The sequence below is a fragment of the Aptenodytes patagonicus genome, chromosome 26, assembly GCF_965638725.1.
Source record: "Aptenodytes patagonicus chromosome 26, bAptPat1.pri.cur, whole genome shotgun sequence".
Taxonomy (NCBI): domain Eukaryota; kingdom Metazoa; phylum Chordata; class Aves; order Sphenisciformes; family Spheniscidae; genus Aptenodytes; species Aptenodytes patagonicus.
Window position 1 is genome coordinate 477999 of NC_134974.1, and position 22695 is coordinate 500693.

At 69.5% G+C, this 22695-nt stretch overlaps 5 protein-coding genes across 7 annotated transcripts; 2 read left to right on the plus strand and 3 right to left on the minus strand.

Annotated features, from left to right (window-relative positions):
• Positions 1-2961: 2961 nt before the first annotated feature.
• TRIM46 (tripartite motif containing 46) lies at positions 2962-8278 on the minus strand. Of its 2 annotated transcripts, none has more exons than XM_076360141.1 (9): positions 8158-8278; positions 6727-6982; positions 6270-6613; positions 6011-6154; positions 5769-5864; positions 5396-5649; positions 5158-5279; positions 3758-4057; positions 2962-3221 (listed from the first exon to the last, which is right to left on the minus strand). In XM_076360141.1, the coding sequence occupies exons 1-9, from the start codon at positions 8218-8220 to the stop codon at positions 3019-3021; spliced, it is 1782 nt and encodes a 593-aa protein (XP_076216256.1). In that variant the 5' UTR covers positions 8221-8278; the 3' UTR covers positions 2962-3018. The 2 variants fall into 2 exon arrangements, with proteins under 2 accessions (XP_076216256.1, XP_076216255.1); XM_076360140.1 differs by lacking the exon at positions 2962-3221 and adding an exon at positions 4697-4734 and having other exon boundaries at positions 3994-4057.
• KRTCAP2 (keratinocyte associated protein 2) lies at positions 6530-10238 on the plus strand. Of its 2 annotated transcripts, none has more exons than XM_076360143.1 (5): positions 6530-6599; positions 9102-9256; positions 9330-9393; positions 9719-9785; positions 10031-10238. In XM_076360143.1, exons 2-5 carry the CDS (start codon positions 9164-9166, stop codon positions 10149-10151), a joined length of 345 nt encoding a protein of 114 aa, XP_076216258.1. In that variant the 5' UTR covers positions 6530-6599; positions 9102-9163; the 3' UTR covers positions 10152-10238. The 2 variants fall into 2 exon arrangements, with proteins under 2 accessions (XP_076216258.1, XP_076216257.1); XM_076360142.1 differs by lacking the exon at positions 6530-6599 and adding an exon at positions 8776-8853.
• A 920-nt stretch (positions 10239-11158) lies between these two features.
• On the plus strand, positions 11159-11754 carry DPM3 (dolichyl-phosphate mannosyltransferase subunit 3, regulatory). Its single transcript, XM_076360144.1, has 2 exons — positions 11159-11218; positions 11446-11754. The coding sequence occupies exon 2, from the start codon at positions 11452-11454 to the stop codon at positions 11728-11730; it is 279 nt and encodes a 92-aa protein (XP_076216259.1). The 5' UTR covers positions 11159-11218; positions 11446-11451; the 3' UTR covers positions 11731-11754.
• A 2794-nt stretch (positions 11755-14548) lies between these two features.
• Positions 14549-16681, minus strand: SLC50A1 (solute carrier family 50 member 1). Its single transcript, XM_076360145.1, has 6 exons — positions 16592-16681; positions 16047-16124; positions 15801-15924; positions 15560-15721; positions 15347-15466; positions 14549-14897 (listed from the first exon to the last, which is right to left on the minus strand). Exons 1-6 carry the CDS (start codon positions 16651-16653, stop codon positions 14796-14798), a joined length of 648 nt encoding a protein of 215 aa, XP_076216260.1. The 5' UTR covers positions 16654-16681; the 3' UTR covers positions 14549-14795.
• A 959-nt stretch (positions 16682-17640) lies between these two features.
• Positions 17641-20989, minus strand: EFNA1 (ephrin A1). Its single transcript, XM_076359779.1, has 5 exons — positions 20889-20989; positions 19176-19471; positions 19030-19095; positions 18707-18757; positions 17641-18509 (listed from the first exon to the last, which is right to left on the minus strand). Exons 1-5 carry the CDS (start codon positions 20987-20989, stop codon positions 18394-18396), a joined length of 630 nt encoding a protein of 209 aa, XP_076215894.1. The 3' UTR covers positions 17641-18393.
• Between the last annotated feature and the right edge of the window lie 1706 nt (positions 20990-22695).

Genomic DNA, 22695 nt, shown 5'->3' on the forward strand with positions numbered 1-22695 from the left:
TTCCCCTGCCTGGTCCGGGCTCAGGATCCTCCAAACCCTGAGCGAGCCCTGAAATGGCTTTGGGGGCTGCCGGGTGGACGGGGAGCGCAAGGGCTGTGGGATGTGTCAAGGGGCAGCAGAGTGGCCCCAGCGGGGCCGGGGACAAAAGTGGGACCTGGCCTGCCCGGCATGGGGCTGTGTGCTGGGCTGGGCCAGGGCACAAGCCTTCAGGATGGCTGTGCCCTGAGCAGGGGGGGGGGGGGGGGGTGGCCTCATGGCAGTCCCGGTTTGGGCTGAGCCTGCGCTGGGGGCTGGGAGGGTTTTGGCAACCACTGAAAAGGCAGAAAAAACAAGGAAACAAACCTTCCCCAAATAAATCCCTTGTAAGCTCAGGCACGGAGCCAGCCGCTTTGCCAGGAACCAGCCGTGGGACCAGCCCGGCAGCTTGTGGCTGGTGGGTGCCTCGGCCGCACGTGGGCTCTGGGTGGGGGACACGGCTGCACCGGGTGCCCAGGGACCCCAGCATGTGCCAGGAGGCAGGCCATGCCGGGGTGCAGGTGAGAGGCTGCGGGGGCTCTGGGGCGGGGGGCTGCCCGGTGAGAGGAGGGGATTGCAAGCCCCGAGGCTGGCGGTGGGGTGGGGGGTGCAGCTGGGCGTGTGGGGTGTGTGTGGGTGGGGGTCCTCTGCTGCTTTTGGTTTTCCACGTGCCTTACTGATAGCCAGAGTTGCCAACAACAGCAGCGAAACCCAGCAGGTTTCCAGCCCTGCAGGCACTGGGACAGGGTGCGCCCCGGGGGGGTGGGGAGAGGGGTGGGGGTAGGAATTAGGGCAGGAGCTGGGCGGTTCAGCGCAGGGAGGGCTTTGGGGGGGGGTCTTTGTGTGCCCGGAAACAGCAGGGATGATGGGCGGGGGGGGGGGGTGTGGGTGTGTGTGTGCAGTGCCAGACCCCAGCCTTGTGTGCCAGGATGACGGTGCAAAGCTAAAAAACAGCCTTGAGGGTGGCTGTGGCACAGTGTCACGTCCGTCCCGCCTCCCCCCCCGCCCTGCTGCCAGCCGGGATGGGGCTGCGTGCCCGGGGCAGGGCCCCGCGGGGTGCAGGGGTTCTGCATGGGGCTGCTGCCACATGGGGCTGGGCAGGGCTGCGTCTGCCCCCCCCCCCCCCCCCCCCCCCCCCCCCCCCCCCCCCCCCGGCCTGGGCAGGGCCCGCAGGAATTGAAACCGGCGCCTGGGCTGGGCCCTACAAAGAGCCGCCGGTTCGCGGGGAGCCCGGCCCGGCCACCTGCCCCACCGGCTCGGAACAGAGGGGGCTGGTGTTCCCCAGGGACAGGTGCCAGCGCGGTGGGGGGGGGGGGGGGGGGCCCACACGTAGCTTCTCTACCTGCCATGCCGCTCCCGGGGCCCCACGGAATGTGGGTACCCGGGTGGGGGGGGTCCAGCCCCCCGTTACCCACCCCAAGAGGATGCCCCAGCACCCAGCAGCACGCCCCCCCCACCCCCCGAGCTGGACCGGCCCCCCTTGGGACACCCACCCCCCCCCCCCAATGCTATAGGGGTTTTTCTCTAGGCCCAGCAGGGAGATGGTCCCCACTGGTGGCCGGTCCAGGAGCACCCCGACACCTGCGGACGGGGTGGCAGCGGCCACGTGGCCGGGCAGAGCGCGGCAGGGACTGGACACGTCAGCACTGCCTGGGCTGCCCCGGGCCCTTCCCTGGGCAGGATTGGCCCCTGCTGGCCACAGCCCAAAGGACAGCCCTGCCCCGTGGCCTCACTGCCAGGGCCAGCACCATGGCCTTGGCAATGGGCACCGCACCCGGGGAGTGGCCAGCACCCCACAGCCCCCAGTGCCAGTGCTCCCTGTGGGGTGGCTGCCCTCTGCCGCGGGGTGGCTCTAAAGGAGTCTGGCATTGCAGTTTATTGTAGGAAACCATGAAAATACAGCAAATGTAACAGAACCCAGGAGAAACTACAGCAGCTCGGACGGATCCTGGCACGCAACCACTGGCATGGGCCCCCACGGTGGATGGCGGCCCTGTGCGGCTCCCAGCTGGGTCGGATCCTGACCCCATCGCTCCAGCCCACCCTGGCTGTGTGCGGTTTGGCACCGAGCGGTGTAACAGGGGCCGAGCGTATCCCGCCGGAGCACGTGCGGGCAGCAAGTAGGCCGGTGCCCCGTGCAGGCAGAGGCATAGGCAGGGCTGGCCGAGCGCACGGCTCCCCTGGGGACAGGGCAGAGCAGCCAGCGGCGCTCTGCAGCCCCAGGGGAGAGTGGGGGCCACAGCCTGGCAGCCTGCGGAAGGGACCCGGTGGCAGGCTGTGCCTGGCCACGGTGGCTGTGCCCGGCCGTGGCACTGCAGCTGGGTGAGCCGCATTGAAAACGAACCGTTTTTAAAAAAGTCTTCACACCTCGTTCCAGCCCAGCCTCCCCCCGCCCTCTCTCCCCAAGCCCAGCTGCCTCCCCCACCCCAGCCAGCACCAGCCTCTCCCCCCTACCATCACCCCCACTGTCACCTGCCCGCCCCCCTCCCCGCACAAGCCCCACGTCCCACTTGCACCCCCCTCCCTGGCCCATCTCTAGGGCTGACCCTCTGCCAGGTCCTGGCGCGGCCCCTCTGCCCAGCCCTGCCCGTGGCCTTGAGCCAAGCTGGAGAAAGGGGCAGGTGGATAGGAAGAGGAGGGGACGGCAGAGCTGTCCCCGTTCCCCCCCATCCCACAAAACAAACACCTGACCTGCTCCCAGCTGGCGGCAGGGCCGGGGCTGCCCTCGCTGTGCTCTGCTCCCTGCTCGCTCGTGTGCCCCCCAGGCCTTGGAGCTCGCTGGGCAATTGGGGGTCACAGCGGCACGCGTGCGGGGAGCACGGGCACGGCTCAGTCCAGCTTGGGCAAAGCCCCCAATGGTCACTTTACGCTCCTGCTTGTTGGCCACCAGCTCCTGGAGATGCAGGGCACCCCCTCCGATGAAGCAGAAGGCAGGGCAGACGGGCCCTGAGCAGTCCACGCCGCACTCCCAGAGCTCGCGGAAAGAGACAGCATCGTAGAAGCTCACCTTGCCCTGCTCGTAGTCCAGGCAGATACCGATGCGCGGGGGCAAGGGCACAGTGCAGCCGTTGGGGTCGCGAGAGGTGAGCGCCGACCCGTGTGAGAGCAAGATCTTGCCCATGCCGATGGTGAGGAAGGCGTAGGGTGGAGGTGCCTCCACCGTCGTATCCTCTGCCCCGCTGTCATGGCCGCTGTCGGGGTCGTACCTGTGGGGGGGGTATGGGTGAGTCCCAGCATGGACACACGAGGGACAGGCTGGGGCTCCCCTCCGCACCCCAGAGCCGGCGCCCGGTGGGGAGGCAGGAAGAGGCGGAGGACCTCCCCGCACCCACCAAGCCCCCCACTCACCTGGGGCTCACCACGTCCTGCGGCACCTGGAACCACTCCTGCAGCTTGCTCTCCAGGCCCACGCCCACCTTGACCAGGTAGGAGCTGGGGTCCACGCAGCAGGCCCAGTAGCTCTTGCCCTGCGTGATGGCCACGTCGCCGATGACCAGGTCGATGGAGAGGTGGCAGCTGGTCATCAGGCGCTCGGCGGCGAAGAGCATGGGGATGCCGGGAACGCTGCGCACAGCGCGCTGGTCCTTGCTGATGGCCAGCCGGTCCCGGTTGAAGCCCCAGCGGTTGTCCAGGAAGAAGTTGAGGACTGCAGGGAGGAGGAGAATAGGGCGGGTGAGAAGGACAGCACGAGCGGCCAGCGGGGTGCTCCGGATCAGTGCTCCGAGCCCCTGGCACCCCTCACCTGGGGCGGGCGGCGTGTGTAGGTAGATGTCCTCGCTGTACTCCCCGAAGCCTGCCTTGTTGCAGCCCTTCACCCGGAGCACGTAGATGCTGTCGGTGTCCAGGTACTCCACGAGGGCGCTGGTGCCGCGCACCTCCTCCCGCCGCTGCCACAGCTTCAGCCCCTTGGCCTTGGCGTCCGTCTTGCGGTACTCCACGGTGTAGTGCCAGGCGGGCGGCGAGTGCTGCGGCAGCCGCCAGCACAGGAAGATCTGGTCGTAGGCGTAGGTGCGCTGTGTGTCGATGACGGGGGCCTCGGGCGCTGCGGGGAGAGGCACCGGCGGGCATCAGGCAGCATCCCCCCCCCCGGCAGGCGGGGAGGCGGCCAGACGCAGGGAAGGGGCATTCCGGACGGACGCACGGACGCACAACCAGCAGGAGTCTAGGGGAATCTGACTGCGGAGACCGTGTGTAGGCACCAGAGGAGAGCGAGAGTCGGGGAGACAGAGGAGCTCGCTGCTGTGGGGCTCCAGGGACCAGACAGGCTGAGTGCAAGTCGGGGAGGGAGGAGAGAGAGAGAGAAAGAGAGAGGATGGAGGCAGCAGGAGAGGAGGAGGGGAGGAGATGGGGATGGCGGGGTGGTGTGAAGATGCCAGCAGCGCGGTGGGAGCAGGGAGGCAGGGTGGGAAGGGGGAGCGGAGAGATGAGGGGATGGTGGGTGGAAGTGGGGGGAGGAGGGGGACAGAAATGGGGCGAGGAAGGGGACGGAAATGGGGCGAGGAGGGGGCAGGAGGGCAGGAGTAGCGGCAGCAGATGGAGGGGGGGGCAGAGCCACTGCCTGCCACCAACGGCTGGCAGGACGGGGATGGAGGATGGTGGCGGAGCAGGGCAGGGCGGGAGCGGGGATGGAGGGATGGGACAGAGAGAGCGGGGCCGGCTCTGGGGCAGGGATGTGACTTGCCTCAGTTACTTCGGTGACGACTCAGCAGCGGCCGCAGCCTATAAACAAAGAGAGGTAGAAGCAGGTCTGAAAAGTGTTGCCAGCGGGTCCGGCAGGGCCACGCGGCTCCTGCCCTGCAGGGAAGCGCCTGCCTTGCAGCGGGGCAGCCTCCGCTCCGTACTCACCCTCCGGCGCTCCTGCTGCCCTCACCTGGCACCGCGGCCCTGCCTGTCCTGCCCCCTCGCCCGGCCGCCCTGGCACAGGGCAGGGCAGGGGCAGGGATCGCTTTGGGGGCTGCCGGGGGTGGGGGGGGCCGTCCCTGACGGGGAGGGGGGACCAGCAGATCCGCGAGCGCCTGCCGAGCGCAGCCCTCCGCGGCCATGGCTGAGCTCCGGCTCCAAGGCGGGCAGGGAGCCGCTCTGCCCGCAGGGGCTGCACCTCCGCATGGGGCACAGCCGGTGCCCGGGTCCTGCTGCCTTTACCTCGGATGAAGGCCAGGTCGGTGAGCAGCTTCAGCTCCCTGCTGACGTCCAGCTGGAAGTGGCTGAAAGAGGCTGTGGCCGCAGGACGGAAGCTCTGCAGCGAGTCGGTAGCCCTGAGGATCCTGCGGCACAGGAGAGCAGGGACATCAGGGTGGTATGCGGCGGCCACCTTGGGCACCAGAGGGCCCTGCCCGCCCTGGCAGCCCCATGCCTGCCAGGATCCCTGCGGCCCCGGTACCTGTTGTGCAGCTGCTTGGCAGCCTGGACGAAGCAGGGGTGGTCGGTCTCCTTCAGCACCTCCTGGGCGTAGCCCACCATGCCCGAGTTCTCCAGCATGGCCTGGTGCTCCTGGATCTGGCAGTGCAGGCTGGCCAGCCGCTCCTGCTGGCACTCCTCGATCGCCTGCAGCAGGGTCGCCCGCTTCTCCTCCAGCATGGCACACAGCCCCTGGATCAGCTGCGACACCTCCTCCTTGGCCTGCGAGCCATTCACCTGCCAAGCACGGCAGGGTCCGTGTGCCGCACGCCCCGGGGCAGAGAGGGGACCCGCCTGGCAGTGCCACCCCCCACCTAGGGACAGCTCAGGGAGGGGCAGGCACCTTCCGCCCTCACCTCTGTGTGCTTCACCGTCTCCTCCAGCTCGGCAATCTGGGTCTGCACCGTGTCCTGGCTGCTCAGGATGTAGGCGAGGCTCTTCGTCAGCTTCTCCTGCAGGGAAAGAGGTGAGGCGAGGTGCCGGCAACCCCCACGCCCCCGACCTACACACCCCATCTGTGCTGGGGCTCCGCCAGTGCCCCCGATTCCTCCCCGCCGAGCCCTGTCCCTGCCCCAAGCCTGGCCCCCACGGCCTTTACCCTGAGGGCCTGGTAGGCGCTGAGCACCGGGGTGATCTTGTGGCTGGTGTGAGTGCGTCGCACGCGGCAGAGCTGGCACACCAGCCGCTGGCAGGTCTTGCAGTAGTGAGTCACCTCTTCCTTGTGCTCCGGGCACATCAGCCCCTGCGCGGGCACAGGAGAGCTCAGCGGGGCTCCGCGCCCGTCCCCCTCCAGGGGCTCCCCCCGGCACCCACAAAACCCCGAGCGGGGAAGGAAGACCCCGACGGGGAGGCCGTACCTTGGGGCGGAAGGTGAGGGTGGGGGGCGTGGGCTCGTGCTGGGCTTTCTGGGTGCCCCAGGGGTGGTAGAGCTTGAAACACTCATTGCAGAAGCTGGACTTGCACTCAGTGCAGCCCTTGGTGGCCTCCAGCTGCGGGGGCTTGCAGAACTGGCACATGATGGCGGCGCTGATGTTGATGGTCTGGCGGTAGCGTTCCACCACCCGCTCCAGTGTCAGGTTGCGGAAGAGGCTGCCCAGGCCCCGCTCACCCAGGTCCACGTCCCGCTGGCAGGCCGGGCAGGGGAAGCTGACGGTCTGGGGATGCACGGTGCCCCGCTTGCGCCCCGGGTAGGTGCCGAAGCCTGTGGGAGGGAGGCAGGGAGGGCATCAGGTGGGGCTCGGCGCCCCAGAGCCGCTTGGCCCTCCCACGGGGGAGCCCACTGGGCCCCGTCCCCATCCCCTCCGGCTGGCCCACCTGACTTCAGGAGGCGGTCGAGGCGGTCGGGCTTGGGGACGGCCCGGCGCCCCAGGCGGGGGCTGCGGGTGGCGGGGGTGGCAGCGGGCGAGGAGGGCTCGGAGGTGGGGTCGCAGCAGAGGTAGCCGTGCTGCAGCAGCACCTCGCTGGCGCAGACGTGGCAGACGTTGTGGGCGCAGGGCAGGGCCAGCGGCTGCTTGTACATCTCCTTGCACACCGGGCAGACCAGCTCCCGCTCCATGTTCTTCATGCTGGTCTGGGGAGAGAGGGGGGAGCGTCACCTGCCGCGGGCAGGACCGGGGCCACGATGGGGACCGGGGCTGGGATCAGGACCGCATCAGGACTGGGACCAGCACCAGGATGGGGACCAGGGCTGCAACTGGGAGGGGGATTGGGGACGGCACCAGGGCCGGGATCGGGACTGGCACTGGGACTAGAACCAGGACCAGCACCAAGTCTGTGATCAGGCCTGGGACCAGCACCAGGGCCAGGGCCAGGATCAGCACCAGTCCTGGGACCAGGGCTGGAATGGGGACCAGGACTGGGGCCAGGATGAGGACCAGCATCAGGGCCAGGATTAGGACCAGCACTGGGACCAGCACCAGGACCAGCACCAGGGCCAGGATCAGGCCTGGGACCAGCACCAGGGCCAGGATCAGGATCAGGCCTGGGACCAGCACCAGGGCCAGCACCAGGGCCAGGATTAGGACCAGCACGGGGACCAGCACCAGGGCCAGGATTAGGACCAGCACTGGGACCAGCGCCAGGATGGGGACCAAGGCTGTGATTGGGTTGGGAATGGGGCTGGGGATGGCACCAGAGCCGGGATCAGGACCAGCACTGGGACCAGAGCCAGGACCAGCACCAGGGCTGGGACCAGCACCAGGATGGGGACCAGAGCTGGGACCGGGATTGGGGCTGGGGCTGGCATCAGGGCCAGGATCAGGACCAGCACCAGGATGGAGACCAGGGCTGGGATCGGGATGGGGACTGGGGCTGGGGCCAGCACCGGGACCAGAGCCAGGACCAGCACCAGGACTGGGACCAGCACCAGGGCCAGGACCAGGATGGGCACCAGGATCGGGGCCAGGATGGGGACCGGGACACCCACCCACGGGTGTGCAGGCAATCCTAGTGCTCCCGGCGCTCCCGGCCCCGGGGAGTCCGGCCCCGGCGGTGACACGGTGCGGGGGGGGGGGGGGGGGGGGGCCGTGTCGGCCTTCCCCGGGGATCGCCGCTCGGTGGCCCCAGGCCTGGTGGGTCGGGGCGCGGGTCCGAGGCTTCGCCGCGGCCTGCCCGGCCCTCAAGGGCACCCCCGCCATCCCGCCCGCCTCCGCCATCGGGCCCCGCCGCGTTGCCATGGCGATGCCGGTCCCGGGGGAGCCCGGCCCGTCCGCCCCCCGGTGCCCCCCCGCCGCCGCCGCCGCTCACGCTGATGCGGACGAGCGCGTCCATGATGGAGGTGAAGGTCTGCAGGTCCTCGCCTTCGGCCATGGCTCCGCGCCCGCTCCCGGCGCCTGTCCCCGCGGCGGCGGCAGCAGCAGCGGCGGCCGCGGACGCCCCGGTCTGTTGCAGGGAGCGGCGGAGCCGGGGGGAGGGCGGGGGGCGGCGGCGCGCATGCTCGGCGGGACCCGCCCCGGCGGCGGCGACGGGGGGGCGGCGGGGGGTGGTGGCGGCGGCTGGGGGGCGGCACCGGGAGGCCCCCGCCGCACCCGCGGGCACCCCCCGCGGGGCCCGTGCGGACGGCAGCGCGGCTCGGGGAGCGGCGCCCGGGGCGGACCCCGGGCGGGCTGAGCGGGGCGCCGGGAGAGGGGCCGGGGCCGGTACCGGGGCTGCGGGGGGTCCCGCGCCCCCGTCCCGGGGCCGCCCGCTGCGCCTCTCCCCGCCGCCGGGGGGCGCGCGAGCCGGTGGGGCCTGCAGAGCCGCGCCCGGCCGCCAGGGGGCGCCCGAGCCCGCCGGAGCGCCGCGCCCGCGGGGAGGGGCGGTGGCGCCCGCGCATGCGCAGTGTCTCCCCCCCCGCGCCTGATGCCGTGTCCCTCCCGGTGCGGCCGTAGTGCGCCTGCGCAGACCGGCGGCACCGGAACGGGCCTGGGACGGCGCCGGGGGCGACGCCGCGGGGCACCATGGGTAACGGGGACGGTGGTCGGGGCAAGGGGCGGCCAAGGCGGGCCTGGGGGGGGCGGCCGGGGCCTGCGGGGTGGACCGGGGCCCGGGGGAAGGCCGGGGCCCGCGGGAAGGCCCGGGGGCAGGTCAGGGCCCGGGCGCTGCAGGCCAGGCCGAGGCCCGGGAGGCGGCCTCGGCCCCGCGGTCCCTGTCGCTGTGGCAGCGGTGGCCTCGGTCCCGGCGGCCTTGCTGAGGTGATGCCGCGGCCCCAGCCGTAGGCACGGGCACCTCCCTGGCGCTCTCCTCCCTGCTCTCGCTGCTGCTCTTCGCCGGGATGCAGATGTACAGCCGGCAGCTGGCCTCCACCGAGTGGCTGACCATCCAGGGCGGGCTGCTGGGCTCCGCGCTCTTCGTCTGCTCCCTCACCGTATCCTTTGGGGCCGGGGAGAGCGGGGCCAGGGGTGCGGTGCCCCGTTCTGTTCCCTTAACCCTCCGGACAGGCCTTCAACAACCTGGAGAACCTCGTCTTCGGCAAGGGCTTCCAGGCCAAGATATTCCCCGAGAGTAAGCGTTGCAGAGGGGCGTGGGGCGGGGAGGAGGGAGAGCACGCCGTTGTCCAAAGGCGTCGGGTGTGCCGGCTGGCAGCAGGGCTGGGTTTGCGAAGGGCCTGCGGCGTGGCCCTGCCCTGTGTGCGCTCTGCCTGTGGGACCGAAGGGTCCCAGCCCTGCCCTGGAGGAAGGGCCACCCTGGTAGTTCCCCCGCGGCTTTTCCCATGCTGTGGGTAGGTATGTCCTGCCGCATCGCTGCGGCCCTGGCCCCTGCTGCTCTGAGGCTGACGTGTTGGGGCAGCATGGCTGCATCTTTTCTCTCTCCTGTTTTTCCCCTGCAGTCCTCACCTGCCTCTTGCTGGCTGTCTTTGCCTCTGGCCTCATTCACCGAGTCTGCGTGACCACCTGGTGAGTCCAGAGCCTGCCCTGGAGCAGCCATCGTGCTGCTGCGGCTGCTGCCAGGGACCCTGATGGCTCGTGCTTGCCGTTGGGAGGGGAATGGGGCATCGGGCAGGGCCAAGGCTGGCCAGGGACCCCCAGGGTGGCCAGTGTTAGGCACCGCAGCGGAGTCGAAGGGCAAGGTGTTGGTTCAGCCCTGGCGTGTGTTCCTGCCTGCCAGCAGCTGAGCAGCCTCCTCTCTTCTTTCCTCGCAGCCTCATCTTCTCCATGATCGGCCTCTACTACATCAACAAGATCTCCTCCACCCTCTACCAGTCCGCAGCGCCCGTCGCTGCTCCCGCCAAGGCTGTCGGCAAAGGCAGGAAGAGAAATTAATGTCCCGCCGCCCCTTCCCCGGGGCAGCCCCCTCCCCGCCGGCCTGGACTGGGGCTCTCAGCCGCCCAGTAAAGCCATTTCTTTGTAGTTTCTTGTCCGCAGCTGCCTCGGGTTTGGTTCCTCCGCTGGCTCTCAGCCTGGTTTCCTCGCACCGCTGTGTGTCGGCGTGGCTGAGAGCGGTCCCGCTCGCTCAGCCAGGCTGCGGCAGAACCTGGGGTGGGTTCTCCGCCTCGCTGGTGCCCAGGGAGGCTCGGCGTGGGCTGGCAGAGCGCGGCCAGGGCGGGGAGGCAGCCACTGACACACCACACCCCCCCCCCCCGCCGCCTCGCAGGGAAAATGTGCTGACGGCGTCTCTTCTGCCTGGACCTGCAAGGGAGGAAAATCCCAGCGGAGCTGGGCGGGTTGGAGCAGGCTCTGGTGCCGCAGGGGTTTGGCCCAGCCGGAGGGAATGGGGGGGGGGGGGCTGTGGGGGTCCCCGCGGCTGGCAGGGGGATGCACCGGCACGTGGGGCTCCGTCGGGTGATGGGGGGGGGGGGGGGGGGGGGGCTGCGGAGGGCAACGCTCTGTCCCTGACTGCTGCTGAGCCCCTGCGCTGGCACAGCCGAGGTTGCCGGCGCTTGGCAGGGGAACAAAGGCACATCCGTACCCTCCCCGCGACGGGCGGGGGGGGGGGGAGCCACCGGGCACCGGGGCTGCCGCGGGGTGGGGGGGTGGCCGTGGGAAGGGCCCAGGCTCCGCGAGCCGTGGGAGGGCTGGCCAGGCCTGCTCCCACGCCGGCCCCCCCCCCCCCCGCCGCGGCCGGACGCGGAGGAAACCAGATGCTTCCTGCGGCCCCGGCCGCCGCCGACAAAGCCCGGCGCTTCCTGCGGCACCGGGCCCGGCCCGGGGGGGCCCGCCCCGCCCCGCCCGCAGGGGGCGCCCCGCAGCCTCCCGTCGCGCATGCGCCATGAGACGCGGCGCGGCTCCGCACTACAGCTCCCAGCGGCCCCCGCGCTGCGGCGCGCTGCCGTGACGTCATCCTCGCGACGGGGGGGGGAGAGCGGGCGCTGGGCCCGGGACTGATCCAGGTGGGGGGCGGGGGCCGGTACCGGCAGCCGGGGGCGGTACCGGTTCTTCGGCGGGCTCGGAGGGGGCCGGGGCCGGGGCCCGGCGCCTGATAGCGAAGGCCCGGAGGGATTCAGGGCTGGGCCCTGTTCGGGAGGCCCCGGAGGGGACCGGGCCCGGCCCGGTCGGGGGGGGGGGGGTGGCTGCGGGGCGCGGGTCGGTCCGGCTCTCACGGCCCCTCTCTCCGCAGGCCGCCATGACCAAGCTGGGGCAGTGGCTGTGTGGACTCGCCCTGCTGGGCTCGGCCTGGGCCGCGCTGGCGCTGGCGCCGCCGGGGCTGCGGCCGCCGGCCCCGTACCGGCAGGCCCTGCTGCCCCTGCCCGTCTACCTGCTGGTGGCCTTCGGCTGCTACTCCCTGGCCACCGTGGGCTACCGCCTGGCCACCTTTAACGACTGCGAGGAGGCGGCTGCCGAGCTGCAGGAGCACATCAGCGCGGCGCGGGCAGACCTGCGCCAACGAGGGCTGCGCTTCTGACCCCAATAAAGCTGAGGGACGGTGGCTGCCTGTGGTGTACGGTGCTCCCAGGGGGCCAGGGCGCGGGGGGAGCAGGGGGCCTCCAGCTGGGGCTCCCCTGGGCGGTGCCGCCCTGGTCGGGGGCAGCAGGCGGCCGAGGACCCCGGGACGCTGCTCGAAGCCGCGCTGGTGGGAAATCGGTCATCTCTCCCCAGGGCGAGGCTGGTGTCTGGGGAGCTCCACGCAGAGGAGGGGTCTCCACACAGGCCCGGGTCCCTTCTCAGTACTCCCACCAACCTGCAGAGGCTGCAGAGAGCCCACCCCATCCCAGCCTGGCCTCTCCCAGCTTCTTGGAGCTTGGCTCTAGAGGCAGGGATGCGAGGTGGCGAGGACAGGATCAGGCCTCACCCTGCAGGCCCGCGGCGCTGGGTAGCACTGCAGGCAGAGCGCGTTCCCAGCTGCCCTTCAGATGTGGTTCGCACCGTCAGGTGGGAGCTGGAGAAGACTCATCCTGGCCCCGCTGGCCAGTTTCCAGGGGAAGGAGGAGAGAGGCTGGCTGGGTGGAGCAGGTGGTGCAGCCTTTAAAATGCAGAGTGCCCAGAGCCTGTGGTCTCCCCCGGCCTGCCGGGGCGGCTCAGCCCACGCCGGGGGGCTGCTCCCCGCTCCTGCCGGCGCAGCGGCTGCAGCTGCCACTCCTCTGCCTCCACCTTCACGGGCAGCGGCAGGCAGACACGCCAGAGCACCGCGCTGGGCTCCTCCAGGAAGGGGGACGGACGCCCTGCGGCGGAGGTGTCCCTGCTGCGGGCAGGGGAGGGCCTGCCTGGCCTCTGGCCGGGGGTGCCCCTCTGGCCGGGGGTGCCTGAGACCCGGCGCTGCCGGCCTGGCTGGAAGAGCTGCGCGGCTGGTGGTGATGCATGCCGGGGCCTGCCTTCCTGGCAGCCTCCCCGGCTTCTTCGCATACCAGCCAAAGGACTTTCTTGTTTTTAATTATCGGCTGCGCATCCTTCTGCAAAAAGGAGCAGTTGGTATCATGAGGGAGGACTCGGGCTAATTAGCAGGAGCGACTAATTAGCTGTTTCCTGAGCAACAATGGCAGCTCAGAGCAGGGTGGGCAGCTCCCGCGGTCTCGCCTGTGCGCAGCTGTTTGTGGGGTGGCACCACCCCAGATTCGGTGAAGTGGCGCCTTTCTGGGGCAGGGACTGCAGCCTTGGCACAGGGCAGGGACTGCAGCCCTCCATATGGGCTACTCGCAGCCCTCTGGGCTGCTGACGGCCATCCAGGGGCTACTCACAGCCCTCTGGCAGCTCGGCAGGCAGCAGTACGGCGGCAGTGCCTCCCTGCACGGACATGTGCCTGCTGCGGGCACTCGCGTCCCGGGGAGATGCTCCGCTCGCCTCCAGCCTCGCGTGTGGGGCCGCGTCACAGCCGCTCCTGCCAGCCGCTCGTGGCACATGCCAGCCGGAGCGACCGGTTGGCAGCCAAGTTTCTGCCTGGTGCGTCAGCGGGGAAAGCTGCCCTTTCCCAAGGCGGTCAGTCCTCCAGCAGCGCCTTCGCCCAGGCTAGGAGCTGCACCTCGGTGCTGGGGGGGGAGCGGGGGGGCTACTCCCCACTGGGAAATGGGGCTGCAGCGGCTGGGGGAGCGAGCGTGGCCCCGGGGCGAGTCCCTGGGGCAGAGACACCTGCAAGCGCAGCCGGTGGGGGCAAGGGGAGCCCCGGCTCCACCGCAGCAAGACGGAGCGTGCCGGGTGAGCCCAGCAGCCGCGCCAGCTGGGGCTGCACGCCACAGCGCAGCGAGAGCTTGTCTTCCCCTCCAGCCACTGCTCTCGTCTCGGCCCCATTATTGCCGCTCGCCTCCTTATTGATTTTTCCCAGGCCACGTCGCAAGGTGTAAACGAGCGTCTGAGCTGTAGCACAGGCTCTGCCAAAGTCCTCGTCACCGCTTCCTTAATCCGGCCTGCGTCATCCAGGATGGAGGACCTGCCTGCACCGACGGAGACGGGGCTCCTCGCCCTGGCGGGGTCTCTTGTCCTGGCGGGGGGGGGTCGTGTTTCACAAGGCTCCACTGTCTGTTGTGTAATTTGGTCACCCAAATGCGCTCCTGTCCCTCTGCTGATGCACTTGCCTGATGATAACTTCATTCCGGATCACTGTTAATTTGTTAATCGAGTTTGGGTCGATGCCAACGGCCGCCTGATTTGTGCACGCTCAATCGTTGTGGTTTTAGTGAGGGTTTTAATTGATTATAAGTTTGTCGGTACGATGGCGGGTAGCAAGCCCCATGTCCAAGCTGCAGAACAGACTTTTCTTTCTCCGATGTGACCAGTGTCCCCAGGCTGCTGCTCGGTGGGGGGGGTGGGTGTCAGAGCAGCCTCCCCAGGCAGTGCTGCTGCCCCCAGTGCCCCCTCCCTGCCCCAACCCAGCCCTGTGCCCGCTGCCTTCCCAGGGCCAGGGCTGATGCTTCCTTGCTGCCGGAACGTGGGTGCTGCTGGAGGATGTGTTGCCAGAGCCCAGGGGGTGCCAGGATGAGCCCCCAGCATTCTGGGGACAAAGCGGCTGTGGGGACAAGAGCCATCCTGGCCTCCACAGCCAGCACACCAGGAGGGAGGGGACAACAACCAGGCGCTGGGAAGAGTCTCTGATTTATTAAAAGGCACTTAAATTCGTACAAAAGAGACACAGGGCTGCCCTGCAGCCCCAGCCCCGTGCTGGGGCAGAGCCATGGGCATGGAAGACCGTCCAGGGGGTCCCCAGGGACAGGCGGGGTGCCTGGGGACTTGGGGTAGGGGGGCTCCCGGCACCCCAAAGGCATTGTTGAGACCAAACCATCACCGAAAGACCAAGGGCTGGAGGGATGCTGACGAGGGCGACCCACGGCGGCAGAGGCAGGAGGTGCCCTCCTGGGGCCTCGGTCCTGCCAGGAACAGGTGGCACTTGGCTGAGGGGGACAGCAGTGCTGCAGTGTCACCCGGGGCTCGGTGGCTGGGGCTGGTCCACGCTGGAGCAGACTGGTAAGGCGGGGGCTGGGGGAATCCTTCACTGGTCCACGAGCGCATGGGCTCCTTCCTCGGGGGGTCGGCAGGGCCCCCTCAGGCGTGCAGGGGTCTGTAGGGCTTGTCCTGGCCCGGCGGGTACCGCCAGAAGAGCCAGAACCGCATGACGCTGGTGACAATCCCCGGCACATTTGGGACCTGCAGGAGGACATGGCGGGGGGGGGGGCGCAGATCTACCCAGCTCGCGGCACTGCTGCCCTCCCCCACTGCTGCTCCACCAGCCCCGTGTTGCCGCGGGAGATTTATTGGCCTTATACCATCTAATTAATTAAAATCAATACTCATCTTGCTGAGCCTAGTCACGGGCTCTGCTGTGTGACACACATGATGCTGGATGGGGGGCCGGCCCAGTGCCAACCGCTCAGCTGAACACCGGGGGGGGGGGAGATGGGATGGAATGGGATGGGACGGGACAGGCTGGGACGGGATGGGATGGGATGGGATGGGACGGGATGGGATGGGATGGAATGGGATGGGATGGGACGGGACAGGATGGGATGGGATGGGACGGGACGGCATGGCATGGCATGGCATGGCATGGCATGGAATGGAAGAGCATCTCTTGGCTGCCCGCTGCCCCAACCCACCGTGATGTAGGGGTCACGGAGCTGCAGGCCATATAGCGTCCAGCTGGTGGAGGCCAGGAAGGTGGCGATGGTCAGGGGGAAGGACAGGCAGCGTGTCGACTTGGTCCGGACAATCTTGGCCTGCAGAAACAAGTGTCAGGCTGGTCCCGGGCTGGGCAGCTCCGGCGCCGCCACCGTGGCCCTCCCCCGGAGCTGCCGCCCAGCCCCACGCACCAGGTCGGCCAGTGGCGAGAGGTACATGCTGATGGTGAAGATGCTGCAGAAGAGCCCCAGGCGCGCCAGGCGTGTCCGCATATCGGCAATCAGGAGGGTGAAGTAGCCATAGCCGGCGGCCAGCACAGCCAGGAGCAGCAGGCTCCGCAGCAGCACAGGGCGCTGGGGCAGAGAGGAGGGGGACGGTCAGGGGGAAGGTCCCCCCCGTCTCCCCCATCGACTGAGGCAGGCCGGCCCCCACCTTCGCAGGGCTGTAGTAGAGGTATGCCAGGATGTAGAGGGTCTGCAGGGCCGCCCCGATGGTGTTGACGGCGATCAGCGTCCAGTCCTGCTTCAGGCAGCCGTAGCCCAGCCAGCTCAGGTTGCTGCAGGGCAAATGGCACAGGCACTTGCTGCCACGGCCTGGGGGCTTCTGCCCTCCCCCACCGCCATGTAATGTCCCCCACAACTGCTTGTGACACCCCCCCCCCCCCCGACCCCGCTGTACTTGACATCGGTGGTGAGGAAGGGCAGGAACTGGATGTTCTCCACGCTCTTGGTTGCCAACATCTGGCGCAGGTCGGACCTAGGGAGAGCAGAGGGGAGCAGCCTCCTGGGTGCCCAGCACCATGGGGGGGGGAATGCAGTGCTGGGGGGGGGCCTACAATCCTTGCAGCCGGCAGGCACCCCCCCCAAAAATGTGCACCCTGAAATACTTCCAGCCCCCCCACTGCACTTGTGACCACCCCTCCTCCAGCCCCTACACCCTCAGTGCCCCCTCCCCACACACACACCCCATTCCCTGGCATCCCTTGCCTTCAGCTTTGGCACCCCCCAACCTGGCCCCAGTGCCTGCCGCACTACACCCCCCCACCCCCCCCCCCAAATTCCTCTCCCATTGTACCCCCTGAACTGGACCCTTGGACACCCCAGACCCCCCCACCCCCCCAGCCCCATGGCCCCCATTGCACCCCCAGCCTGGCCCTGCTGCCCGCCCCCGTCTCCCCCCCACCGCCGGTGCCGCGCAGGGCCTGGAGCCTCCCGGGCGCTCACAGGCCGGTCCCGAACATGGCGAGGGTGCAGGCCAGGCAGGCGGCGGCGAGGAGCTGGGCCATGCCGGGCCGCGGCACCGGGCACCGGCGGCGACGGGGAGCGGGGGCGGCGCTGCCCGCGACGGGGCGGGGCGGGACGCACTACCGGGGAGGGACCGGCCGCGACACCGGGCGGAGGGGGCCGGGCCGGCAGCCTGCGGGGCGCCCCGCCGCGTCGGGCCGAGCAGCCCCGACACCACCGCGATGGGCAGGGGCCGGCCCACGGGGCACCCCGGGCAGCCCCCAACGGCGGGCGGGGACGCCCACCTCCGGTGTCCCGTGTCCTCAGGACCCACCTCCCCAGGACTCCACATCCCCGGGACCCCAGATTTCAGGGGCCTCATGTCCCTGTGACCCCAGGACCCTGCATCCCTGGGGGCCCCCACCCCCAGATCCCATATGCCTGGGGTCCCACATCCCCATGATCCAAGCTCCCCAAGATCCCACCTCCCCAGGACCCCGCAACCCCAGCGGGGGTCTCCCACCTCAGGGGTCTCACATCTCTTGTGATCCCCATGCCCTGAGGTCCCACATCCCTGTATCCCTCAGATCCCACATTCCCAGGACCACATGTCCCCAGGGACACTCCACCCCCCTGGGGGTCCTGGGGTGCAGCCAGGCTGTCTCCCCTGACCAGCCCCAGGGGGCTCCAGTCACACCTCAGCCCCCCCTCCCCCCCCCCCCCCGCGGGGTCTGTCCCATGGGGGCAGCCACTGCCCCAGGCCTTGAAGCTCATTCCAGTGTAGGGGGGACAGGGGAAAAACCGCTCCCCCAGCCCCTGGGAGGGCTTTGTGTCACCAGATAAAAACAAGTGATAGCGTCAGCCCCGCTGTGGCACTTTTCCACTTCAAAGCCCTATGCAAACACCAGCCAATTAATTAATTAACCAGCACAAACACCCCGCATGGGCCATTCCTCCTTCCAAGGCCAGGCATAGCCAGGAGAGCCCAGCCCCACAATGTGGGGGGACAGGCCCCTTGCCCCCCCCCCCCCCGCCACAGGTGCTCAGCATGGTCTTGGTTATTTATTCAAGACAATCATATAAAAACTCCCGTGTTAGAAAGCTGTACAAATGAGGGCAGGTAAAACACCCCATGCAGGGTGCTGCTGGGGGGGGTGCCCCTCCAGCACCAGGCAGAGGGGAGGTCCAGGGTGGGGGCAGCTCTTGCCACCCCCATGTGCGGTGGGGCAAAGTATGGGGAAGGGGCACAGCATGGTGGGGAAGAGGGCATTTCCTACAGCCCCGCTCCGCTGGCTGCCAGGCATCTCAAACACATCCAGGCTCCCAGAGCCCGTGATGCCAAGGGATCGTGGCCCCAGGGCACTGCTGCAGCCAGCACCAGTGGCATCCGGCTGGCTGCAGAGCCAGCACCGCATCCCCGCCTGCGGGACACATCACAGTCTGAGCCCACAGCAGAGAGACGTGAGGGCCAACCGTGGGCGAGCTCAGCTCCTGGGGCAGGGGTGCCAGCCCCCCGTTCCCCTCCAGTCCAGGGCATGCAGCCCCTCCAAGCCCTGGGCTTGTGCTCAGTCTCTGGCTGCCGAGAGCACCCTGCCTGCGAGGGCCGGGGCAGCCCGAGGGCTTTGGCTGCTCAGCTCATCTTCGGGCCCTCTGGCCCTGTAATACTGACAAATCCTTTCCTCGCCCAGACGTGTGCAGGGAAGGCCGCCCCAGGGCACACGTGAGGACCACAGGGGTCCCAAGCATCCCAGCTCTGTCCCCAGCGGATGCAGCCTTGGTCCATCCGGGCACAGGGAGGTGGCTCACAGCCCCTGCGGCACCAGGAGGGGCAGGAGGAGGCTGATGAAGGTGAAGGGGCTGCTGCCCCTCATTGCCGAGTTCTGCCCCACACTCCTCAGCACGTGTGCGGCTGCATCATCTGAGGGGAGAGAGGAGCTGTGAGTGTCCCCAAGGGAGGTACCATGCCCCAAGCCAGCACCGCATCAGCCCACGCAGGGGCTGCCACCCGCCCTGCTGCCCAATTCCCCCCCGGGAGAGCAGCTGGGCTCAGCCCAGCTCTCCTGCCAGCCCCACGGCCACCCAGACCCATCTGCACACCTGCAGCCACCAACCTACCTGCCTGGATCCTCCCCTTCTGGGTAGAGGCAGGGACAGGCGGTGCCTGAGCTGCAAAGCAAACACAGGGTCAGACTGGTGAAGGGCAGCTCCCCAACCCCCTGCAGCCAGGTTTCACGAGAGGCCATCCCCCCCCCCCCCAGCCACTGGCACCTTCCCGGCCAAGCCACACACACCCACCCCCCGGGGCTGGCAGGGGGCCACGGCCCAGCCGTGACTCAGCTAAGGAAAGGCTGAGGCAGGCACCAACACTGTGAGCGGGAAGCAGGGGGGGGGACACAGGTGGCATGGGGGGGTGCACGGGGGTTCCAGGCGATACTCACTGCCTTTGCCAGCCACCGTCACCTTCAGCTTCAGGCACGCTTCCCCATGGTGGTGAATGGGCTTGGCTGCAAGGGAGGATGCAGGTTAGGGCGGGGGGGGAGCCCGGCAGGGACCCCAGCCCCACGGCAGACCCCCAGGCACTCACAGATATAGTAGTAGCTGTGCCCCTCCTTGAACTCCTTGCCCAGCGTGAAGGGAGTGAAGCGCTGGAACTTCTCTGAGAACTTCTCGGGGCCGTGCAGGGCGCTGGGCTTGTCGCACTCCCAGCGGATCTGCTCCTTGGAGTGGGGCTTGCAGGCCTGGTACTCCTCGGGCTCCACCAGGTAGAGGGTGTAGCGCTCCATGGCATGGGGGTCCACGCTCCCCTCTTCGTAGTGTGGGCAGATGATGTCCAGGTAGTCGTTCAGGCGCACCTCCACTGTGTAGTCACTCCACAAGAACCTGTGGCAGGAGGGAGGCGGGGGTCAGACCCAGCAGGGAGAAGCCTGGGGGGGTTCCCCCTTCCCCTGCACTCCCAAATCCCCCCCCCGATTTAACAAGGCCAAAGGAGAACAGCCTCCTGCCCACAGCAGCTCTTTGGAGCCCGAGACAGACAACCTCTGGCCCACCCTTCCCCATGCAAAGCCCGGCAATGCCCAGGCCGGCTTTGGGAGGAAAAACCCCACCAGACCGGCCCCCCCCAGCACGGCTGGCAAGCACACCCCCCTTCTCAGCACTCTCCTGTGGCCCCAGCAGCCAGGCAGCAGGGAGGGGACCCGCTGGGACGCACACCCTGCCCGTCCCAAAGCTCCCGAAGCCAGGAGGCGTCGGCAGCGCTCTCCCATGGAACAGCCAGCCCGGCTCCAGCACCTGCTGCTCCCCACACCTCACCGGGGGCGGGGGACGGACGGGGACAGACTGGCAGCCGGCCAGGGGCCTCTGCGGGGTCCCCTCACCTCACTGGCTGCAGCACCCTCGGGAAGGCACGGCTGCCCATTGGGGCAGCCCTACAACATGGGGAAGGCTGGTGCCTAGTGGGGGGGGGGGGGCACTCCTACAACCGGGGGGCGGATTGCCCAGGGCTTGGGGCATCCCTACAGGCTGAAGGGACTGCTGCCTGGGGGGTGGGCAACCCTAAAACCTAGGGGACTGGTGCCTGGGGGAGCACCCCTACAGCCTAGGGGGCTGGTGCCTAGTGGGGGGGGGGCACCTGTAAAGGCAAGGGGGGACAATCCTAGAGTCTGGTGGAGCTGGTGCCTTGGGGGGGGTACCCCTATAAGCAGGGGGGGTCATAGCTCATCCCTATAGCCTCAGGGGGACTGATGCCTGGGATGGGGTCACCCCCACAGCTCCAGCCCGGGGGGTTGCGGGGGGGCCCGGGCCCGGTCAGCCCCCCCCCCCCCCCCGCACATCCTGCCCGGGCGGCGGGAGCCGAGGCCAGCCCCGTGTTTGTCAACACGCTTCCCTGTGCCCCGGCGCCGGGGCTGGCGCCGCGCCACCCCCGCGGGGAAGGAAGAGGCCTCGCTCCCGCTCGGCCCTGGGAACGGAAAGGCCCCCCCGGTCCACCCGCCCCCGGCCCGCACCTGGACGGGCCACGCCGCTCCCCGGCTGCGCACCGGGACCGCCCCGCCGGGGCTCAGCACCGGCCCAACCGGGGTTAAACACCGGGATCGACCCCCGACCCCCCGCCCCAGGCTCGACCCGCCCCCCCCAGCCCCGCGGAGGCTCCGTCCCCGCCGCCCGCCCCGGACAAAGGCCGCCGGGGAGCGCCCAGCCCCGGCAGGGAGCGGCGCCGTCCGCGCCCTCGGGGCCGTCGGGTCCCGGTCCCGCGGGGGGGGGGGGGGGGGGGGGAGGGAGGGAGGGGGACGGCGGCACTCACCGGTTGGAGCTGTTCCAGAAAACGGTGTGGCGCTCGGCCGCCGCCGCCGCCCAGCACAGCGCCAGCCCCAGCAGGGCCAGGGGCACCCACCGCCGCTCCATGCGCTCCGCGGGGCGCGCTCCGCCGGCCAGGCGCCGCGCCCGGCCCCCGCCTTAAGTACGGCCCCGCCGCCGCCCCGCCCGCCCCGCGCCCCGCCCCGCGCACCGGGACCGAGACACAACAACAACACGGGCAGCGCGGGGGGGGGGGGGGGGCGGCCCCACGCGCGACCGGCACCGGGCGGTGACCTCCCCCCCACCGGCGGGCGGGATGCGGGGGCCGGGGGAAGGGGGGGGCGCAGGTCAAGCGCGGTGGCACCCGCGTGTGCGTGGGCAGGGGGGTCACCCCGGCTGAGGTACTGGGGTGTGGGTGATGGTGGGGTGAGGCCCGGGCTGTTCCCCGCGGGAGGCGGTGTGAACCCCCGGGGGCTCGAGGGAAAGGGTCCGAGCCGTGACCGTCCCCTTCTTGCTGGGGGGCAACGGCCGGCGGTGGGGTCCAGCTGAGGGGGGACACCCTGCAAGCCTCTCCCCCTCCCGGCCCTCACCATGGGAACCCCCTTATTTGAGATGCTGGGAGACATCAGGAGTCCCTGGGTGAGCGGGACCTGGCAAGCTGCAGCGGCTGCCAAGAAGGTGCCGGGGTCCGGGAGGGGCTGGGGGTGGCAGGGGCAGCCCCCCCCTCCTCCTCCCCTTGCCCTTATCAGCTGCCTCTGCTCTCCCAGGGCTTTTGCTCCAGCACCGGAGGAACCCCTCACACATCCCCCGCCCTGCTCCCCTCCCCGCTCTCTGTTTGCTCGATATTGTGAAATTCCCCCCCCCCCGTGACCCTCCAGTGCAGGGCGGGGGGCTGCGGGCCCAGCAGGCGCAGTGGGCACGCTGCCGGCTGCCTGGCGGGGAGCGCAGCGGCTTGCTATCTGCTCCCATCTGCCCCCAACACCGATCCATCCTTGTTAAGCTCGGCGGAGAGATGCTTTGCCACCGTGTTGTGAAGTGATAACTCAGCCGCATTTGCAAAACAACTTTCCTCTTGTTTATTACATAATGATCCATTGATTGTGGGTAATGTTGCATGCCCGCCGCTGCAGCCGTGCGAGGAACGCTCCCCTGGCACGCTGGAGGGGCTTGGTCAGACGCCGGCACCGCGGCTGTAACTGGAGAGCAGCTGTCGGCTCCGGCAGCCACGGGCTTCCACAGGGCCGAGGTTGTGGGGCTGGGTGTCCCGTGTCCCACCCACATCCCCCATGTCCTCCCCGCGTCCCGTCCTCTCTCCCCACCCTCGGCTCCCGCGGGAGGGGAAACCCGCTTCTTCCCTTTCATCCTCCCTCGTTGCAGCCAGGCCTGACATCATCCCCTGCACCTTAATGACTGTGCAAGGCCTCCTGCTCCCAGGAAGCTGGTGCTGCCGTGGCTTGTACAAGGGAGCATCTCCTGGGAACCCCCCTGGGGCCGCAGCCCGCTGGGATCAGGGAGACGGAGCCCATGCAAGCCATGGGGACGGGCACAGCCAGAGGGTGGTGGGAGCTGGTCAGCACTGCAGCTGCTTCCCTCTCTGGGGTCCTGGCATCGCCCCGGTACTGCCCCCACCATGGCAGAGACAGGCTGTGCCTGTGCCAGGTGCCTGGGGAAACCGAGGCAGGGAGCAGTGATGGGGGGGAGGCCATGCAGCCCCTGGCAAAGCCCAGCACCTGAGGCCGTCCCCCCCAGCAGGGCTGGTGCAAGCCCCGAGGAGGTGACGAGCCTCCTGGAGCACCATGCTGATCTGTCCTGTG

What these genes read in the sequence shown, in the direction of transcription:
- EFNA1 (XM_076359779.1), bottom strand. Translation starts at nt 20,989, where the DNA reads ATGGAGCGGCGGTGGGTGCCCCTGGCCCTGCTGGGGCTGGCGCTGTGC. An exon ending in TTCTGGAACAGCTCCAACCG is followed by an intron (nt 19,472 to 20,888) that starts GTGAGTGCCGCC and finishes CTCCTGCCACAG; the next exon opens with GTTCTTGTGGAGTGACTACA. An exon ending in GCACAGCTACTACTATATCT is followed by an intron (nt 19,096 to 19,175) that starts GTGAGTGCCTGG and finishes CCTCCCTTGCAG; the next exon opens with CCAAGCCCATTCACCACCAT.
- DPM3 (XM_076360144.1), top strand. Translation starts at nt 11,452, where the DNA reads ATGACCAAGCTGGGGCAGTGGCTGTGTGGACTCGCCCTGCTGGGCTCG.
- KRTCAP2 (XM_076360142.1), top strand. An exon ending in TCTTCGTCTGCTCCCTCACC is followed by an intron (nt 9,257 to 9,329) that starts GTATCCTTTGGG and finishes CCCTCCGGACAG; the next exon opens with GCCTTCAACAACCTGGAGAA. An exon ending in GGCCAAGATATTCCCCGAGA is followed by an intron (nt 9,394 to 9,718) that starts GTAAGCGTTGCA and finishes TTTCCCCTGCAG; the next exon opens with TCCTCACCTGCCTCTTGCTG.
- TRIM46 (XM_076360141.1), bottom strand. Translation starts at nt 8,220, where the DNA reads ATGGCCGAAGGCGAGGACCTGCAGACCTTCACCTCCATCATGGACGCG. An exon ending in CCCTCACCTTCCGCCCCAAG is followed by an intron (nt 6,155 to 6,269) that starts GTACGGCCTCCC and finishes GTGCCCGCGCAG; the next exon opens with GGGCTGATGTGCCCGGAGCA. An exon ending in AGACGGTGAAGCACACAGAG is followed by an intron (nt 5,650 to 5,768) that starts GTGAGGGCGGAA and finishes CGTGCTTGGCAG; the next exon opens with GTGAATGGCTCGCAGGCCAA.
- SLC50A1 (XM_076360145.1), bottom strand. Translation starts at nt 16,653, where the DNA reads ATGGCCCAGCTCCTCGCCGCCGCCTGCCTGGCCTGCACCCTCGCCATG. An exon ending in TTCCTCACCACCGATGTCAA is followed by an intron (nt 15,925 to 16,046) that starts GTACAGCGGGGT and finishes TTTGCCCTGCAG; the next exon opens with CAACCTGAGCTGGCTGGGCT. An exon ending in TCCGTGACCCCTACATCACG is followed by an intron (nt 14,898 to 15,346) that starts GTGGGTTGGGGC and finishes GTCCTCCTGCAG; the next exon opens with GTCCCAAATGTGCCGGGGAT.